Source organism: Panthera pardus, unplaced genomic scaffold (assembly GCF_024362965.1).
Source record: "Panthera pardus isolate Hobbes unplaced genomic scaffold, ASM2436296v1 HiC_scaffold_12, whole genome shotgun sequence".
Lineage (NCBI taxonomy): Eukaryota > Metazoa > Chordata > Mammalia > Carnivora > Felidae > Panthera > Panthera pardus.
Window position 1 is genome coordinate 104,824,365 of NW_026526677.1, and position 21,508 is coordinate 104,845,872.

At 41.4% G+C, this 21,508-nt stretch overlaps 2 protein-coding genes across 4 annotated transcripts in view; both read right to left on the minus strand.

Annotated features, from left to right (window-relative positions):
* Positions 1-3,489: 3,489 nt before the first annotated feature.
* Positions 3,490-9,794, minus strand: PTS (6-pyruvoyltetrahydropterin synthase). Its single transcript, XM_019469147.2, has 6 exons — positions 9,649-9,794; positions 7,734-7,813; positions 6,519-6,541; positions 6,098-6,154; positions 4,118-4,188; positions 3,490-3,924 (listed from the first exon to the last, which is right to left on the minus strand). The coding sequence occupies exons 1-6, from the start codon at positions 9,735-9,737 to the stop codon at positions 3,801-3,803; spliced, it is 444 nt and encodes a 147-aa protein (XP_019324692.1). The 5' UTR covers positions 9,738-9,794; the 3' UTR covers positions 3,490-3,800.
* A 3,467-nt stretch (positions 9,795-13,261) lies between these two features.
* LOC109278650 (carotenoid-cleaving dioxygenase, mitochondrial) overlaps positions 13,262-21,508 on the minus strand; it is a 107,820-nt gene continuing 99,573 nt past the window's right edge. For 2 of the 3 annotated variants that reach the window (XM_019469166.2, XM_019469165.2), the window contains 4 exons: positions 16,740-16,877; positions 15,990-16,172; positions 15,060-15,170; positions 13,262-13,529 (listed from right to left, as the gene is read on the minus strand). In XM_019469166.2, the coding sequence (XP_019324711.2) occupies positions 13,416-13,529; positions 15,060-15,170; positions 15,990-16,172; positions 16,740-16,877 (546 nt within the window). In that variant the 3' untranslated portion in view covers positions 13,262-13,415. The remainder of the gene's footprint in view (positions 13,530-15,059; positions 15,171-15,989; positions 16,173-16,739; positions 16,878-21,508) is intronic. The other variant, XM_019469167.2, reaches the window with a different exon arrangement.

The window sequence follows — 21,508 nt, forward strand, 5'->3', positions numbered from 1 at the left end:
ATGCACAACTGATCATATTCTGGCCATTTTTACAACCCATTGGTGGCGACTGCGTCCATTCAGGCAACACAAATGATAGCTGAGTTCTGGTCATTCTGTTCATAGCGATATGGTCAATGTAACTTTTCTCAACATCTCACTTTAGAGTTGGTTTTAATTTTAAAGTGCTTCAAAGAGCTTTATATGGGGGTGCCTGGGTGACTCAGTTGGTTAAGCATCCAACTTCAGCTCAGGTCATGATCTCACGGTTTGTGAGTTCAAGCCCCACGTGGGGCTCTATGCTGACAGCTGGGAGCCTGGAGCCTGCTTCAGGCAGATAGGTCACTAGCCCACTACCCCTGCAGGATGGTCACACAGATTCTGTGTCTCCCTCTCTCTGCCCCTCCCACCACACACCCTCTATCTCTATCTCAAAATAAATGAACATGAAAAAAATATTTTTTAATTAAAAAAATAAAGGCATTTATATGTATCTACCCACAAAACCCACGAGTTCCACTGGAAACAACCACTGCTGATACTCACTCCTGCAAAAGGAAATGTGCTTTATTCCCCTGCCGTCAAAAAGAGCATGACAGACAGCCCCTGCCTAGCTCCCCAGCCTCCTTTCCTGCTCTCCTCCTCGTCATACTTCACACACTAGAACGTACATGGAGTCCTCTCCCTCCAGTGTGGTGTGGATTTAGTGACTTGCTGTTAAGTAACAGAATCTAGAAATGTGACTTGCTTACCAGACTGGGACCCCCACTGTGCTGGTGAGAGTGCTCACTGGCGGCACACCCCTCCCTGCCCTCTGGCCTGCTCGTGCTGAGGAAGCAAGCTGCTCTATGCAGGCGCCCCCATGGCAGGCAAGGGAGGAAGGAGCTGAGGCCTCACACCAACAGCCCTGTGAGCGTGAGCAAGTGAGCCAGAAGCCGACCCTTCCTAATCCATCCCCGAGATGACTGCAGCCTGTGAGTGACCCTGGGCCAGAGGTCCCAGGGGAGCCACCTCCAGATTTCTGGCACATTCAAACTGTGAGATAATCATGTTTTGAACCCTTCTGTGGGGTAATCTGTTATGTTACAGTAGATAACTAGCCCACTCCCCCTGCCGGGTGGTCACAAAGATAACGTGAGGTAAATAGAAAGGGTTCAGCACAATGCCTGAGGCCACAGGAGGCAGTGCACCACCTGAGCTCTACCCTCCCTCCCTGTCACTCCATCCCTCCTGCTCCACAAGCATCTGGCCACCATCACCTCCCGTCTGGATCCCCACAAATGCTCTGCAACTGGTTTCCCTTGCTTCCCTGTGTCGAGCTGGTGATTCTCCTTAAAAAGCAGAGAAACTTCAACAGCTCCCTATTGCTCAAAGGACAGAAACCAAATGGATATTCAAGGCCCGCAGACTGTCCCCATTCTGTATTTCCAAGCTAGCTACCCATTACACACTCACACTTCATTACTATTCTATTTAAGATCAATCTATTCACTTCATCCCAAATACACTTTGTCCATTCCCACCACGAGTGGATGTGTATCCCTTCAGTACGTGTTCCTGCTTTTCTCTGGATTCCAAAGGCCACCCTCCTACCCTATCACTTTCACTACCATTCAGGACTGACCTCCCTAAGCTTTTCCAAATGTCACCACCCCAGAATAATCTTCTTCTTTCTCTTAATTTATTATGTACTTCTTTGGTATTTAAAATCACAGAGATATAAAATCTGAGAACAGGCAGAAGCAACTTCAGAAAACCTCAGGTCGAATCATTCATGTTATGGGCAAAGAATCTGAGGCTCTGAGATGAGAGGGACACAGCTGAATAGTGGCAGCACAAGGGCCAGGATTCAAGCCTCAAAACTCTCATGTTATTCAATTCTAGAAACATTTACCAAGGGGCCGTTATATATAAGGTACTACAAAATTTCAACAGTTCCTACCAATCTGCCATTCATTTATTTAATCAAACAAAAATTACTGAGTGCTATTTACTAGATACTCTGCTTCGAATAAAGACTTTGTCCACAAGGAATTCAGGGCGGTGAAAAATGCAAAAAGGTAAAGCAACAATTACAAAACAGCTTGATAAGGTCTCTGACAGCAGGTTCTAGGGAGACAGAAGAAAACCACCTATATACTATCTTTGGTCCTGCCCTCATTCACTCACCCATTCAGTGTGATAGACAGTCAGACAGACAGACTTCTCGCTTTCCTAAGGAAAGTAAGTAGAAAAAAAAAGGTTCTCTTGAAGCAACTTATGAACGACAAACCCCTGCCATGTCTACCCTACTATGAAAAGTAATGTTTTTCTAATATGATATCAGATCTATAAAATTAGATTTATTAAAAAAAAAAACTTGAAATATACATACATTATTCCATTACCCTGTTTTTAGAGTCTGTGTTCAGGAGTCAGACAGACCCTGAGTGTCAGACATTCAGTCTGCTGTTTATTTGCTGAGTGATCTTAGGCAAGCAAACTCACTGAAATTTAATTTTCTCATCTGTAAAATGGGAATAATACCCACTTTTCATGGTATTTGTGGAAATTAAAATCCTGTCTTTTAAATAATCAATACAGAATATACAAGTATAAGTAACAAAAATTGTGCTTGATAACTAAAACACATTCAAATATCATTAAATGGGCACGGCATTACTATCAAAATTTATCAAAATATCCTTTAGTTACTAACTGTCCAAAACAAAAGGGTACCTCTCTGAAAATTTTTCTAGTAGTCACTGCACAAGTTTTTTTCTACTATTTCCAGGTAGCAACATTCTGAGAATCCATTGTGTGCTAGTTGCTATGTGGAGAGTGAAATAAAACCCTACATTTAAGAAGTTTAGAATACAAATGAGAACACTTCTTTGTGCGAAGCAAGCAAATCCTTTCTTGCGGATTTAGTCATGAAGAAAAGATACCAGGTGCCAAGAATATAGTTCAACTGAAGCAGGTAAGTTTAATGTTAAGAACAAAATGGGATCCATTAGGAAAAACTATATGTAAGAGATGAGTTACAGTGTAAGATATCCTTTTCATGTTGATTATTTTAATAGGATTTAATACATATGATTAATCTTCAGGTTTCTGAATTAAAATTGTTCAGGTGGCCATAAGGTCTGGAAACATAGACAACTATACATAATAAATAGTTTACTGATATTCCAATAAATGTTCAATGAATGTCCTGTTCCTCACTAGCAATTCATAGTTCAACAAGCTGTGCAAAACTGCCTTGAACAGTGTGCACTAAACTGGTATTTCCATCAATCCTTGTATATGCACTTACAATGCATCACCTAAAGTGATCGTATGCCTTATTTTCACTGAATAATCTTGTGCCCTGAGCACACCTGAGAAGTAATCAAGAAGTGTATGTTGTCTGTTTCCGGACTATGTGGACACCTATATATATTTTTTTTAAGCTTCACCTACTGTAAGTCTTACAAACATTTTTGCCATTCATATTTATACCAAGGAAAAAATGCATACGAAAAAATGAGATAATGGAAAAACAAAAATTGATTTATTTTGCTTTTAAATTCCACACCATAACATTTTACTGAAAATGAAGTGATTTTTAATCTATAAAGGATTCTCTAAATGACACTCAGAATGTCTTTAACAAAATTTTGTTTTAAAATATATTTGAATACACAACAGGTCTTACACACAATGATTTCAATAAATGAGGCACCAGAACACAAGGTGAAGCTCTAACAATTCTGTGATGACTTTTTAATAGTCCAAGAGGATAAAGACCTTTTTCAAATGTGGAAAGAAATTAATCTTTCTACAGTATGAACTCCTAAAAGCTACTCTCCTTTATAGACGACAACATTATTGTCAGTTTCATATACTTTTACTTTATAAAGAACTCCCATAGGAAGAAATTTCTGGAGGTTTTCCCAGATATATACAGCTACATTTTCTGTCGTGCTGTAGGAAAAAAAGGAAAGAAGATCAAAGGCAAATGAACAAAATTTCATGTTTGATATTTACAGAGAATAGAAATTCTGGATTTAAAAAATAATGTTAAAATAAAACTTCAGGACCACCTACCAGTCAGATAAAATGTTAACAGCAATTCTTCTTTCCTACTATTTACATAAGGCAAGATGGTCACACTCACCTTACAATATCTGCAAAGTATGGCACATCTAGATCCAGATTCTTATGATCAAGGGGCTTCATAATTGCCTCCTGTAGATAAAACAAAGGAAAAATATCACTGGTTCCGTTTATGACTCAAATTCCAAAGTGTTCTATCTTTGCCTCTAGAAGCCTTACCTTATCAGTTAGTCACTAACTCGGTGCTTGTAAGGACTCCATCTGTGTCTCACAAAATAAAGCTTAAAGTTGGAAAATGAAGCAAGGCCCAAATCTCCATAATGACTGGTTCTCCTCATTACTAAATGCAAAGATGTAAGAAATCAAAACGTACAGGAAAATTCACTGCAGCTTTCTTGTAACCAGCCATAGTGATTCAGAATTCAGTTTAACACTTCGTGAATTCTGTCTAAAAATTACCAAAAATACTTCTCCATATAGTCTTAGCTTCAGCACAATGCCACAAGGTCATCAGGACAAGGATCCAATGAGTGTTACATTTTATAAAGCCGACTGAGAATGAAATTATGTAAGTAGTTCTAAATTTCTGCTATGAGGAGTAATTTAAGAATTATCTTGGACTCTTACAGGAGAAAAAATATAAATATATAAAGACCGTTGCTTCCTAATGCTTATATATATTAACATAACGTTTTCCCTTGTTGGTGGCAAGAATAGCAATTGCCTTATTCTTTCTAACTTTTTACTTTTAGCTAATGTACAAAATGTAAACATTTGTGAAACAATCTAATTTTCCAGTGGTATGGTTCCAAGAAGGGTACATTAATAATAACAGCAATCATTTTTTGAGCAAAACCAGAACCATATGAAAAAGAGTTAAGCCTTAAGCCAAATAGCCTTTAAAACAGATCAAATTAAGGGCAGTTCCACATGGACATCAAGAAAATAAATACTGTTTCCTATTCAATTCCAGGGCGGGTCCCAACTTTCCCACTGAAGCTTCTTCCACAGGCCCCATCTAACTTTATTACATGCCATGGTGAGTTACTTCTACTAAGGGGACTATGCGGTGTCCCTCGGGTACACAAAAGTGGCGAAGAGTATAGAGAACCTGTCTTCCAGTATTTGGCCATCCGCATGCATGAGATGCCTCAAATTTCCCATACTGCTGTCTTGTATTGTACAACACTCTGTGTATATATTTTAAATCTCCAGTAAATGCAAAAACTCTGTCTTTATAGCTTTCCTAATGTACTCAGAACACATTGCTGTTTGTTCATTCACTGAATCTCTTAATCATTTTATCCAACTGAAACTTACTGAGCACCTAGTATTCTTTGTCTCCTAGAAAAAGTCATGTTAGCATTCTCTGGGTAAAGGCTGTGTCTCACTCATCTTTGTACCCTTGATGCTTAGTTCAAAGACTTATGCGGAGTAGGCAAACTTGCTGAATATATGAATGATAAGTAATATGGAAGAAATGATGATCATTAGTAGCATTTTTATAAGACAGATATCGGATTTCAGAACAAGAATAAGAAGCAGAGGTTAAGAGTGGAACTGAACAGACAGGTGACATGGTATAATAACAAAACCAAAGCTGAGTTGAAGGGAGTCCACTCCCAACTTTGTAAAAGACTAACCACACAACCTAAAGCAAGTTCAGCCTCTCTCAATCCAGAGAATGAAGAAGTTGGTTGAGATCATCTCTAAGGCTTCTGACACTGTAGGACTTCTATAACGATACTGTCAGCAAGTCCTTCATTGAACCCCTGTTATGTGATCCCTGTTAATTGGAGGAAATCAGGATATGGCAGCAGGGAATACAAGATGAGCATGTTACAGGTATTCCCATCACTGCAATTCAACTGTGACTTATTTCCTTTAAATCACCCAAACACCTTTAGAAAAGTATGAGAGTAGTTCCTCCAACTACTCCTCCAATTCTGCTCACAAGGTCATGGAACCTCTGAAGATACTTAGTTGGGAAAGTAAAAAGGGGGGCCATCAAATATACTTAGAGGACCCAACATGACATTACCTCCATGTACTCTTTGAGGTCGGTCATATTCATAACCATGCCTGTAACAGGATCAATCTGAAGAATAAACAAAGGTGAATATTAGTATGATATGCTTTTCATATTTAAACCTCTGCTAAGTTATTAAAGGCTGTACAATGTGCAGAAATCGCGCCCACATCTGCCTTCATCTCTGAGACAATCACCAGGTGCTCCAGGTATCCATTTTATGGTACCACTGATCTTCTATCTGTCCACATATAGCAGATTAAAGATAACCCTTTGGGAGAGGAAAGGTCTGGAATGACAGCAGCTCACCATACACAAAGGCCAACAATGAAGCAATATTGATTTGAACAGAATTTTTCGACACAGAATCCATCATGTTGGCTGAGAAGGCCCAGCAATCTGCGCAAAGCACACAGATATTTTCAGCACGTACCTCTCCATGAACTGTCACCACAACTATGGGAAAGAAAACAGAATACCAAAAACCACATGAATTTCAACAGATAACACCCAAGCACAAGTTAGCAACATAAATTAAGTATTAGATCTCTGCCCTACAAAACTCTATATTTTCCCTAAGACAGCTGGTCTTTTAGTTAACATCTTTATTAATGAAAGCAAGACTCAACCAAGACAGAGAGGCTTAGCAGGAGCTTTGGCCAAAGGCAGAAAGGGTGTAAATTCTATTTATGAGGTTGATGCACTGGGTAGGAATGTCCACTAGGTAGGATGGAGATGCCGCTTGATCACTGCCTGTAAAAGCAGAGTATGTACAGAAAGAAGTCCGGCTACACACCAAGGTGGCCCAATGCTGGGTGGTACCTTTCTGAGCAAGCAAAACCACTAATGGGCCTAAAATTCTGATGCCTTTACTTACACAAACATATCCAGTTTACGGTAATGCTCTGTAAGTTAACGAAGCATTTGAAAAATGATGCTCAGAGTGTTTTACAATTTAATAACATATATTTTTTTTTCAGCTCTGTGCAAACGCCATTAGGTATTACGTGATAAGAGAGCAAACTAAGAATAACAAATATCATAGATCAAGAGGCAGTAACTAAACTAGAAAGTCTGATCTTCTGACACCTTTTCTAATCTTTTTACTCTACCATACTATATGCCATGATATGCAAAGGCTTACGTAGCTGTTTTTTGAGATACCGGCTTTATCTCAAAAAATCGCATCTCTCATACCTGTTTAGAGCATAAATTGTTTTCTTGGAACATTGCTGGCAAAGTTTTAGACCCAAGTTATTTTCCTTCCATATAGCAGGTTCCTAACCAATATCTCCCTTTTGTCTGTCATTATTTACTCAAAGAATACGGTGTAATTTTAACGTTAGCCTCAACCATACCTAATTAGGAGGAAACGTGGTGCCAAAAAAATCTCATTATGTACACTAAGGCCAAGGATAAAAAATATTATTTAAACCATTCATTATCTCTAACACAGCAGATACAACATAAAATTTAAGACACATCCAACCAAGACAACAGATTTTTTTCATTCTGAACTTCCATGTAACTGCATATTCAAGGCTCAAGGTATTCATGCTTTGCCCATAAGGTTTCTGACTCGTTAGGACTATATTTGCTGATTACATCCTTATTGAAAGGGCTAAAATTTCATCACCTTTTCCCTCACCTTTATAATTGTGCCCATGGCCATTTGGATTGTTGCATTTCCCATACAGTTTCAAGTTTTCTTCGTTACTCAGACATTTGCTGAAAAAAAAGAAAAAAATCAACACGTCACAAGTTCAGATACCTTCTCTGTTCCCTACATTATTTGCTCTAGCTTTTGAAAAGCTTCACAGTTTATTATTACTTCAGCTCACCAAATGGAGAGTCGTAAATCATTTTGATTTCATTATTCAGCTGTCAGGAACCAGTGTATGCCCCTTAATTAGGCTACTGTACCATATAAATTAGCATAAACAAAGTCCACACCCTCATTCCACAGCAAGATTCCAACTGATCTGCTCAAGGCCCTTCTATTTTTCAACTCCCCAAGCATTTACTGGGTACCTATTACATTCTAGGCATGGATTGAATGAAGCAAGGACATACAATGATAAAAGATGCCTGTCCTCAAGTGGTTTAAAATCTCATTTGTCCTTAAAAATAATTATGTGACCTACTGCGGCTCCTCTTTAACACCCTTGCATTATAACGCCTTACTTAACTACTGCCACAAACAATGTCACCAATCCATTGAGGGGTATTGAGATTAGGTGAAATTTAAATTTAAAAATTTTTTAAATTTAAACTTTAAAATTACAATACCCAGTTGTTAGGTGAGATTAGGTGAAATTTAAATTTAAAAATTTTTTAAATTTAAACTTTAAAATTACAATACCCAGTTGTTCTTCCAGGCAGAAGACAATTTTCATTCTTAAATTTTTTCCAAGTTTATTTATTTTTGAGAGAGAGAGCGCGCACACAAGTGGGATAAGGGATAGAGAGAGGGGGAGACACAGAATCTGAAGCAGGCTCCAGGCTCTGAACTGTCTGCACAGAGCCGGACTGGGGACTGGAATCCCAACGGTGAGATCGAGACCTGAGCGGTGGGCTGATGCTTAACCCACTGAGCCACCCAGGGGCCCCCAGGAAACAATTTTCTTCACGAATTTTTACTCCACCTGTCCAATCGTTCATGCATCTTCAACGAGGCCTCCTATGTGAACGCCCTATTATACCACCCCTTCCTTTTTGAGACCCTCTTTGTTATTTTCCCCCATTCCCTCCTGCTCACCCACTGACATTTAGAATGCTACAGTTCACAAAGCTTTTGCACAAAATTCCCTCCCTGTGTCCTCCACAAGATTGGCCAGATGGCGCGCTCCGGACAGAAGGCGAGGACGGGTGAGTGTTGATCGCTGCTGCCTAACACAACACCTGTCACCTGACACAAGACCTGACAAGCTGGCCAAACACCTGCCCAGCGAACGAACGGATGACCCTTGTTAGAAATGATTATCCTCGTTTCACAGACCGGGAAACGTTATGCTGAGAGCGGGACTTGCTAAGGAGAGGCAAACGCGCCTCGACATCAACTCCTCGGTGCGTTCAAGCAGTCGTGAATGCTCTGGGTTCAAATCCCTGTCACGCTCCCTGTTCTCAGAGCTGCCTCAACGAAAGGGATCGCCTGGGTTCACGACATCCGTGCTGAACAGTGGGTAAACTTGCGTTGTCGTAGCTGTACTGGCTACGTGGCTAGCGCTCCTGGCACCTCGGAGCAGCTCACTTTTACGGAATGTTCACCACGTGCCTGGCACTGTGTCACCTGAGCACTGTGTCACTGCTCCGACTGTCGCAGCAACCCCTCGCGCTCTACTGGGGTATGTGAGGAACCCCGAAGTTGCTCCAAGACTCGGAGCCAGCGAGGAAGCCTGCGCGGTCCGCTCCGCGTGCCACCGCGCCCACGGCCTCCTCCGCTGGACTCCAGCTGCCACCGTCACGCGGTCGCCAGGGAAGCAGGGAGCGCGCCTCGGTTCGCACACCTGCGCTCCCGCGCCCGAGCCCCGCCCCCCTGCGTGGGCACTGTGGGCACACCCCACCTGTGGAGCCGGTGGGTCGCGCTGAAGGAGACGAGGCGGGACAGTCGCGCCCAGCGGCGACCGCCCACGCCCGCGCCAGCCGCGCTCATCTCGTAGCCTCCCGGTTCGGTTCGCCGCGGGGCGGGGATAGGCCGAGCGTTCCGCGGCTGCGCAGTGCGGCCGGCGCCCTGGGACGCGCTCTCGGCTCCGCGCTGCGGCTGGCTCCCTCTGCTGGCCCGGAGGCAGTAAAGCGTCCCGTCCCGTCAGTCTCTTGGACAGCAAGAGCCGGGATAAGGTAGGTAAACCTACCAGCAGTCAGAAAACGTGGGTGAGGTCTCAGTGTCTTTCGTTCCAAGGTCTGCTCAGCCTCAGGCCACTTCGGGCCGTGAGGGTCAGCCTGGCCACACTGCATACTGGAAGGACCTCTGTGACATGCTCCTCGCACTCACTTCTAGAAAGCCCTGGCTATAATAACCTCCCCTGGCTGGTTACTCAGAGGTGGGCCTCAAGGCCAACCTACTTATAGCCTAAAGGGAGCGGGAATTTCAGGGCACATGTAGGAGCACTTGACTTTCATAAATGACATTACCTTTGGACTGTTTGTAAAGATTCTTCTTACTAAGGGAAATTCTCAAGCTTTCCTTACCATCCACACACATGCATAAAACCATTTATCACAGTGTGAACACATGCAGTCATGAACACACACATTAGCAATTCTTTGTCCTATGTTGACACTTCCGGAGTAAACGGATCATGCTTCCCCACATCTACTTATAAAGAGTATCCACACTACTTAACAGTTCCCAGTATTATGTCACCTCTTGCTTCCATTCATTCCTTTGCTAAATATTTATCGAATATCTAACCATGTGGCTGGCAGTGTTCCAGGAAGGATAGATTAAATCATGAGAGTAACAGGCATACAGGCCCCAAATCGTGATTTCTTTCAAATGTCTCCTGTCTCCAGCTCCATACTCTTGTTCTGCATTATCATGTAGCCAAACATTTTTAGCATGTTTTCAAATATTTTTATTATATCCCCCAGTGGGCTGTAAAAACGTCAAAGAATAAACTTCAGATATTTCTGAGATAAACACTCTAGTCCAGTCCTCTCATGGATAAGAAAGCATGGGCCCAGGGGCACCTGGGTGGCTCAGTCAGTTAAGTGTCCGACTTCAGCTCAGGTCATGATCTTGCAGTTCACAAGTTCAAGCTCCACATCAGGCTCTGTGCTAACAGCTCAGAGCCTGGAACCTGCTTCAGATTCTGTGTCTCCCTCTCTCCTCCTCCCCTGTTTGCTTTCTCTCTCTCAAAAATAAACATTAAAAAAAAATTTAAAGAAAGCACAGGCCCATATAAGTGAATTACTCATACAAGATCACTTACAGTAAAACAGTACTTGGCAGGCATTGACCATATTGGAGATAAGCAGTCTAATTAATGGTCAATGGTTACTCTTTCTGAATGAAGTCTTAGGAATCAAAATACAAAGCAAAAGGAATTTCTGAGAAATTGCTGTACTCAATTACTTAAATAAAATATGGCATTGCATTTGCAGAGCCTTTGCTCTACATTTTTAAATTAAGGGTATTCACCAAATTCACCGTCAGTGATCCTGTTATGGGTTGAATCATGTCCCCCCAAAATTAGTGTGTTGAGCCCCCAGTACCTCAGAACATGACTTTATGTGGAAATGGGTCTTTGCAGATATAATTAGTTAAAACAAAGTCACTAGGCTGGGTTCTAGTCCCTTTCCCCTCCCATATGCGCCTCATACTCCTCTCCTTGAGTCTCGACCCTGGTGAGTGAGGAGTTGGGCTTAGGGAGAGGAAGAGGCCCTAACTAGGCTTTCAGCCTTAGTCATCTGGTCACTCAATTTTATCAGAGTGATATATTTAAATATATAAATATATAAATATATAGATATAGATATATAGATATAGATAGATAGATAGATAGATAGATAGATAGATAGATAGATAGAGGCATATTCTAGAATGTCACTGTGGAGCGCCTGGGTGGCTCAGTAGGTTGAGCATCTAAGTCGGGCTCTGTGCAGATGGTGCAGAGCCTGCTTGGGATTCTCCCTCTCCCGCTCCCTGCCTCTCCCCACCTTTCAAAATAGTCATTTTAAAAAATAAACAAATAAAATGTCATTGATCCCTTTTTGTCTTCTTCTTCAAGAACCTCATAGATGACAGAGCCACGGCAGAATTCAGACATCCTTGGGTCAAAATCTTATGATTGTACTGATAACCTTTATATGCTTGAACTTCACACCCTGTGATTAGGATGGAGTAAAGATTTATAGAGGAAAGACATTATCAGATTGGCATACTTCCCAGATGTCATCTGGAGTCTCTTCCACCCTTTAGATCCAGATAAGATCTAAAACAATCCTCCTGTCTTTGAGGACTTCTGTGAAATATCAGGGGATTTATGTTCTCTTATGCTTACCTCAGCCTCGAAGCCTCCACATCTCTGTGAGTTGTTCAGCCATCTTCTTGCCATTCTGGTACCTGCTGCTTTTACTCTGTGCTTCATCAACCCAGACACCAAACTTAGAGCTTTCCCTTTACTGCCACAATGTAAACCTTTACAGGTGGCATTTTTGTGCCTGTGGGAACACTTCACTACAGAGGACAGGGTTTATGATGTTGGCTGTAACTCCTGAGGAAAACTGGGAAGAAACTGACTCTGCAGTGAGCTCACGGTTGTCCCAAACTACAAGTCAAGGAGGGTTCTCCGGCAGCATTCAACATGCAGAGGGAGCACTGAAAGTTTAACTGGTCCTGGTTTGGAGTTAAGTGGAGGGAGGAGGTATAACTGAAGGGAAAGGGAAGAAAGGATCTCGAAGGCATTGGCAAGAGTGTGGTTTATGTGACAGACATAGGAGGCTTCGGGCTGTGGGGTTTAGACGCATGGAGATTAGATGGCCTCTAGTGCCACCTGTTGCCCAACCAAATGAAGAACTACCCACTCTTCAATTTCTGGAGATGAGAAGAAATGGGTGATCTTAGTGACGTCCCTCAAAACAACACCCTCCCAAGGCTGAGCTGGGGGTGGGGTGGAAGGTGGCAGTCGGTGGCTCAACTGATGTGGCGTCCGTGGACAGTGGAGAAACAGGTGCTTTGGAAGAAAGCCTCCAAGCATGACGTAGCTGGCTTCCTGTCCTCTGTAAGCTCCTTAGAGCCCATGCTAACAGGCAGGCTGTGATGGAAAAAAACAAGGTGCTTTTTTAGAGCTGTACTCGTATTTTACAATCTGTGATTATTTGTATTTTTTCTCCCAAGTGTAAGGACCTCTGTCACCACTCTGTCTGACGGTGGTGATGACCCAGCTCTTTTTCTTTCATGTAGTCTTATTACCTAGAGAAAGATGTATCTAGTAAATATAAATTTAAAACTCTCTTCAAAAGGTTGTATCAACACTTGCTTCACGTTTTCAAGGAAGAGCCCTAAGAAAACATAAAACCGTGATTATCTCAAGAATTCTGTTTTGTTTTGTTTTTTTAAAGTTTATTTATTTTGAGAGAGACAGAGAGCTGGGGAGGGGCTGTCGGGGGAGAGAATCCCATGCAGCCTCCACACTCAGCACAGAGGCAAAATAAAGAGTCGGACACTCAATTGACTGAGCCACCCAGGCGCCCCAAGAATTTGGTTTTTAATAGAAATTTTACAACCAGATCTCTACAGTTTAGAAGGTAAGGTGCCTTTTTTGCTCTCTTTTTTTGTACAGAGAATGTTCATTGTAAACTTAGTTTCTAGGCCTTGTGAGTTGTTCCATTAGATGGTGACAAAGGTGCCATGGAACCCGTAAGGCATTTGCACGGGCACTTCGGCTCGGCCCAGTTCTTCAAAGTTCTTGGCATCCAAGACTAGTAGAAAATTGTTTTCATTCTAGAAAAGGAAAAACAATACTGGAAATTCTTTTCTTTTTTAATTTTTTAATGTTTTAATTATTTTCGAAGAAGAGAGACACAGAGCATGAGCGGGGGAAGAGCGGAGAGAGAGGGAGACACAGAATTCGAAGCAGGCTCCAGGCTCTGAGCTGCCAGCACACAGCCTGATGCGGGGCTTGAACTCACGAACTGTGAGATCATGACCTGAGTTGAAGTCGGATGCTTAACCAACTGAGCCACCCAGGTGCCCCAGAATTCTTTTGATCATGTCTTACGCATCTTCCTATCTATCCTCACCACCTAGCACAGTGCCTTGGCTATCCATTCACTGAATGTTTGCGGAATTGCTGGACCAGCTTGAAAAGGAAATTATGGCAGAAGAAGTTCAGGCCCAGAGTGAAGAAATTAGGTTGTTTATGTCAATTACTTTCACAGAATCTCTCTGACTTTAAGGATCTTTTTACCTGGGACTTTTTAATCTCCGAAGGGATACAGAAATTTTTTTCTTCCAAATTTTCTAAGTTCTATGCCTCCAGTTACTTTGGAACTGTACAAATAACTTTGTCAGCATTACAAGGCTGACTGATACTTGCCCTGGTATAATTGCAGGAGTGGCAACTACATGAAATGAGGACAAAGTCCTCTGAAGCCTGTGGCAGATGTTAGTAATTGATCCCAGCACTCTCCTCGTCAAACCCTTAAAAAGTCTCAGAATCCTACACCCCAGGCAGCCACTAATAACTGATCAAAGCTTGTACTCAAAGTGAACCTATCTGCCATAAGACTGCCTTACACAAGAAGTTATGACATCAACATTGTTGAGAACTAGGGCTCACCACATTACATTTTTGGAGCAATGAAACTGGCAGCACAGATGATGGCATGAACCTGAGACTAGACGTCAGAAGACAGAGATTTAAACACTGGCTTTACCACTGTGAGATCTGACGCAAGCTCCTGCAACTTATCTAAGTTACAAATTCCATGTGTGTAAAATGGTATGCAAAAAAGGTCTTCTTCTTTTTTTTTTTAATTTAAATTCAAGTTAGTTAACATACAGCGTAGTCTTGGTTTCAGGAATAGAACCCGGGATTCATCTCTTACATATGATACCCAGTGCTCATCCTGAAAAGTGCCCTCCTTAATGCTCATCACCCATTTTACCCATACCCTACTCACCTCCCCTCCAGCAACGCTCAGTTTGTTCTCTATATTTAAGATTCTCTTATGGTTTGCCTCCCTCTCTGTTTCAACAAAGCTCTTCTGATGAGTAAATAAGATGATGTGTGTTAAAATTCTTTGTAAATGAATATGCAAAATGTAAATTATGATGACGATATAAATAGAACTTTAAAATAATAATAAAGCACGATTGTGATAAAAGGGTATGTACATAGGAGGAGAGGAAGAAAAGGGAGAAAGTACTGTATTGGAATCAGAATAAACTACTGACAGCATCACTGAATACAATCCTCAAAAGGCTCAGTGCCACTTCTCTTTCTGAATAGTGATGGGGAGATACATTTACCTGCTTGGGGGTGATCACCACAGAGAGAATAACCCCACCATCTTCTTCACTGGTTCCTGGTGCAGGAACAAACACAGGTTCCGAGGGGTAGAAGCCATCTTCTCTCCAAATCTGTAAGACCCCCCCCCCCAAAAAAAAGTATTTGATAGAAGGCTAGTTATGAGCAAGAAGCCTTCAACAGCTTTTCTCACTCCCAGCATGCACCTGGCTGTCAGTACACTATCCATTCAGTAAAAGAACCAGGCTCACTGAGCTGAATAGAGGGGGGCAGGTGGCTTGCAGCTACAGGCTCCATCATCATCAGACACAATCTGTGCAGTTATAATTTCCCATCGACCTGAACTATGTGTCCCAATAACCTAAACCCCATGATTTCTCTAAAAATAACATCCAACAGAGACTTGTTTTTCTGGGCTTGGGATTCATGTAAGATTCCCCAGAGGGAATATACCCCTAGCCTAGGTGATTCTGTGGTTCTCAAACTGAATAAAAGTAAATGGTTGAGCGGCTTAAATATTAAAGAAGCTCAAGGGGTGCCTGGGTGGCTCATTTGGTTAAGCGTCCGACTCTTCATTTCAGCTCAGGTCATGATCTCACAGTTGGTGAGATCCAGCCCTGCAGCAGGCTCTGCCCTGACAGCTTGGCACCTGCTTGGGATTCTCTCTCTACCTCTCCCCAACGCATGCAAGCACTCTCACTCACTCTCTCTCTCTCATTCTTTCTCTCTGTCTCTCAAAATAAATAAATAAAACATTAAAAAGAAAAACCTTTAAAAAAAAGTCACTCCTTCCTTTAAAAAAAGAAAAAGAAATTCAAGAGCTACTTTAACAAAACAGAAACTAATTCAAAAAAGTGGTCTTTTAAGGGTGCCCTTTAAAAGGGCAAAAGTGGTATTTTAAGAGTTCAGAACGGGAAAAAGATTTTCATTACCGTCAGTGTTTTGTTTACCACGTCCACCTTGATCAGAGAATCCCCCACCAAATGCCGAAAGCCACAGCCATAGAAGAAACGATACTTTCTGCCACTGAATTGGCCATAGTTGATCTGGGGAAATTCAATACCTCCTTCATCCTCTAGACCCTCAGGATGTAGATTTTCATAGGAGCACCAAATCTAAAAGAGATCCCGAAAGGATTTGCAGTGATTGCTTACTTTCTCACCTATTTTATGAGGTATAGGTCAGTGAGGGGGCTAAGAGTTTGCAATAGGGCTTGGAAACTGAGACTCTAGGTCATCTTTTCCATTATTCCTCTTTCCATCACGTGTATGAATACGTGAAGATCATCGGGTTTTGTGACGAAGCTGTCAAATGGCATACGGGGTGGCAGTGACCTTCTTATTCTACCAAAGCTAAGATATTAATAGCTACACAACGACATGCTGTGGTAAGCACAAGCTTTCCAGAAGGTGGAGATGATCAATACCAATCTAATACTTAGCCGTTCCACAACCATTAGAAGATTGACATATCTGTTTCAAAACACAAAAAGGATAGGTAAACACAGCGCTCACTCCCACTCAGAATCCTGCAGCTCTTGTGCAAGCGACTGTCATGACCTTACCCTGCTAGGCTGAATGATATCAGACTTATTGGGCAACAAAGATTGAGGGAAACAGCCAATGAATAGAGTACCACGATTAAAATTCAAAGTCTTAGTCTAGTGTCCTTTGAAAGCATACCTTTCCATCAGCCTGTTTCACAGCACTGGCTGAAGAATAGGACAATGGGCTGAGGTTCTGTCCCTCGGGGTCATTCAAACTGACATGCAAGGGCAAAACAAACCTTCGAGGGAAAGATCTGCCTACTGAATTATAGACCTGTTCAGGAAAAAGAAAGAGATGAGAAAATGTCATTCATAGGATAACAGCATGTCCCAATAATTTATATCCAGTCAAACATTCCTAAGTAATTGCATGAACGATCATTTTCATTCATTCATTTATTCCACAAACATCTGTTGAGTACCTCTAGGCAAAGCACTATTTTAGACACTGGGGATGCAACAGTGAACAGAGTCTCTGGACTTCAAGGAACTCACACTCTAGCGGAAAAAGAATTAAAATGTGTTATTGGAGTAGTGTCAAATACACAAATGAGGTCTTGATAGTGATAACTGCCATTAAGAAACATCCTGCAGGGTGAGAGACTAGAGAGTAACAGGGGTGCTTCCTTTTTCATGTCTGGTCAGAATAGGCCTCTGCATATTAAAGCATTAACTTAGTAGGCCTGGGTTGCTCAAAGCTGGCACATTCTCAAGAAAGGTCCATTTTCGTGGCTGTTCCTTGGCTGGCACCTGAGAACTGAGCTGTGGGAATATTATGTCTGACAAGACTGGGTTCGCATTCCTGAGGTCTTGAGCCACACTGCACTACTCTACCCAGACAGTTGATGCAAACAATGCAATTTATAATGAACATTTGCTTCCCTGTGGGCATACGGAGCTTTGCTTAACTGAGGTTGGGTAGGGGCTATATGCCTACGTGCTGATACCCAACAAAAACTCTTGATCAATTTGGGGGAGCTTCCCTGGCATGCAACATTCCATACATGTTGTCACAAGTTGCTAGAGGAATCAGGTGTGTCCTGGGTGACTCCAGTGGGAGAAGACTTGGAAGTGTGCACCTGGCGGTCTCCTCCAGTCTTCATCCCACGCACCTTTCCATTTGCTGACTTTTCTGAGATCTGTGAGCCCTCCTACTGAATCACCAAACCAAGAGTGAGGATCCCCAACACAACCTCCTTGCAGAGATCATGTTGAAGCAGGAGGCCCTAGCAAAATAAGTATATTTTTTCTGACAATAAGAGTGCTTTAAGCATATTTTCCTTTCTTGAAATACTGTAAGAGGGGCACCTGGGTGGGTCAGTCGGTTAAGGGTCTGACTCTTGGTTTTGGCTCAGGTCATGATCTCACCATTCATGGATTTGAGCCCTGCGTTGGGCTCTGTCCTGTCAACAAAGGGCCTTCTTGGGATTCTCTCTCTCTCTCTCTCTCTCTCTCTCTCTCTAAAAAATAATCAAATGCAAAAAGAAAAACAAAAAAAACTACTGTAGGATGGAGAAGAAAATGTGCTATTTCCCCTCATATACCTGGATCCACATTACCTCCATCTCACACAGAAATGTTTTTACTGAAAAAAGATTCAGTGCTATTTTTAAGCTTCATACAGAGTTAGATTTTTTTTAAGAGTTAGATGTTTTAAGTTACTTTTAAATTTATGTAAACATTTTTTTTTTCCTTCAGCAAAGCCATAGCTGAACAAAAAGACACTTCCAATAATGGGGGCTTAGGTAAAGTGGACCAACTATTCCACTGAAAACAGTTTAAAGAAGCTAGACAAAATGCTTAAAATAGGTGTTTGAACTCAGGAAACAACAGATGTTGGTGAGGATGTGGAGAAATGGGAACTCTCTTATACTGCTGATGGGAATGCAAACTGGTTCAGCTGCTCTGGAAAACAGTGTGAAGGTTCCTCAAAAAATTAAAAATAGAATTGCCCTACGACCCAGCAACAGCACTACTAGGGATTTATGCAAAGGATACAGGGGTGCTGAGTCATAGGGGCGCATGTACCCCAATGTTTATAGCAGCACTTTCAACAATAGCCAAATTAGGGAAAGAGCTCAAATGTCCATCAACTGACAAATGGATAAAGAAGATGTGGTTTATATATACAATGGAATACTACTCGGCAATGAGAAAGAATGAAACCTTGCCATTTGCAACAACATGGATGGAACTGGAGGGTATTACGGTAAGTGAAATAAATCAGTCAGAAAAAGACAGATATCATGCTTTCACTCATATGTGGAACTTAAGAAACTTAACAGAAGACCATGGGGGAAAGGAAGGGAAAAAAAAAATTACAGAAAGGGAGGCAAACCGTAAGAGACTCTTAAATACAGAGAACAAACTGAGGGCTGATGGGAGGGTCGGTGGGGAGGGGAAAATGGGTAATGGGCATTGAGGAGGGCACTTGTTGGGATGAGCACTGGGTGTTGTACGTAAGCGATGAATCATGGCAATCTACTCCTGAAGCCAAGAGCACACTGTATATGCTGTATTTTAGCTAACTTGACAATAAATTATATTTAAAAAATGCTTTGTAATTCCCCCCCCAAAAATAAAAATAAAATAAAATACCTGTTTGAAGGCATTGGAGAGCTAAAAAGGCAGTGACGAACAACAGGGCAGAGATTTGGAGGGAGACGGAAACCTAGAGGTAAACAAGATACAGGGGCGGTGGGGCAACTTGTCCCCTAGGGATATCAACTGCTTCCAGAAAAAAGGCAGCTGAAAGGCTGAGAAAATAAAATAACTTTTTATTAAACTTTTTTTATCTTGAGATCACTGCAGATTCACATGAAATAATACAGAAAAATAAACAATTGATTAAAAAATGGGCAAAAAACTAAAATAACATTTTGCCAAAAATATACAAATGGCCAATAAGTACATGAAAAGATGCTCAGCATCATTCATTAGTCATTAGGGAAATGCAAATCAAAATTACAAGGAGATATTACTTCATACCCACTAGGGTGGTTATTATAAAAAAAAAAAAATCAAAACAAGAAAATAACAAGTGCTTTGAAAAGGTGAAGGAATCGGACCCCTGTGCATCGCCGGTGGGAATGTTAAATGGTGCAGCTGTTGTAGAAAACATTCTGGCGGTTCTTCAGTTAGTGATACAATTATCACAGGATCCAGCAATTCTATTTCTAGTTATATACAAAAAGAATTTAAAACAGGGACTCAAATGTATACTTGTGTGCCAATGTTCATAACAGCACTATTCACAATAGCCAAAAGGTGAAAACAACCCAAATGTTCCCCAACAAATGAACAGATAAACAAAATGCAGTACAGACATACAAGGATATTTAACCTTTAACAGGAATGAGATTCTGATACATGTTACAACATGGATGACCCTCAAAAAGGTTATGCTAAATAAAATAAGCCAAACACAAAAAAATAAATCTTGTCTGATTCCACTCATATGAGGTACCTAGAATAGGCAAATGCATAGAAACAGAAAGCAGAATAGAGGCTACCAAAGGGTGGAGAGAGAGGATAATAGGGACCTGTTATTTAATGGGTAGAGTTTCCACTTGGAATGATAAAAAGTGTGGAAATGGGCAGTGATTATGGTTGCACAACACTGTTAATGTACTTAATGCTACTGAACTGAATACCTAAAGATGGTTAAAATGTAAGTTTTATGTTATGTATATTTTATCACATAAAAAAGAAAATAATACAGAGAGATCATATGTATCCTTCATCCAGTTTCACCAATGACAGCGTCTTGCATAACTGCAGTACAATATCACAACTGGAAAATTTACACTGATATAATCCACCAACTTTTTTCAGATTTCACCAGCTAACATGCACGTGTGTGTGTGTGTGTGTGTGTGTGTGTGTGTCTGTGTATTTAGTTCCATGCAGTTTTCTCATGTGTAAATTCCTGTGATCACCACCATACTCAAGATATAAAATCACCACAAGGATCCTTCATGCTACCTTTTTATAAATATATGGCTACACCAACTCCCCTAACACTTGACCCCAGTGAACAGACTTTGAGATTTTCAAGGAATTAAAGGGATAAAAGCTGGAGTTCAAAGACTGCCAAAAAGGAGAAGCCCTGATAGACCCCCAGCTCTTTGGATCAAAACCCCTTCGTTCAGCACCTAGGAGTAAGAATGAACAAGAAGTAGTCCAGCTCTTTCAGGAACTGTACGCTGCTTCAAAATATCCCAAGCCCTAGAACTAGATTAAGAATATCTGGAATTGGGGCGCCTGGGTGGCTCAGTGAGTTGAGCGTCCGACTTCAGCTCAGGTCATGATCTCACAGTTTGTGAGTTCGAGCCCCGCATCAGGCTCTGTGCTGACCGCTTGCTTGCTCAGAGCCTGGAGCCTGCTTCAGATTCTGTGTCTCCTTCTCTCTCTGCCCCTCCCCCGCTCACGCTTTGTCTCACTGTTTCTCAAAAATAAATCAATGTAAAAAAAAAAAAAAAGAATATCTGGAATTGATCATGTACCCAAGCAATCAGCCAAAAGTAAATAAAATTTTCTCTGGAGGAACGTAGTATCAGCCTGGGTCTCAAAATATCTCTACAATTTTTCAAACACAATATTCTGTATACAATAAAAATTAGCCAGTACATGAGAAGACAAGAGCATGTTTAAAAAAACAAAACAAAACAAGATAACAACAGAACCAGAGCCACAAGGGATCCAGATAATAGAAGCTACCAGACTCTAAGTTTCTGAATATGGTTGAGGAAATTCTTTTAAACTGAGAATTGTAGCAGAGAACTAGAAATTATAAAAGAGAACCAAATTAAAATTCAAGTACTGAAAAATGCAATGAGTTTAAGAACTTAGTGGCAAGGTTTAACAGCAGAATAGACACTGTTGAAGAAAAAATTAACTGTAAGA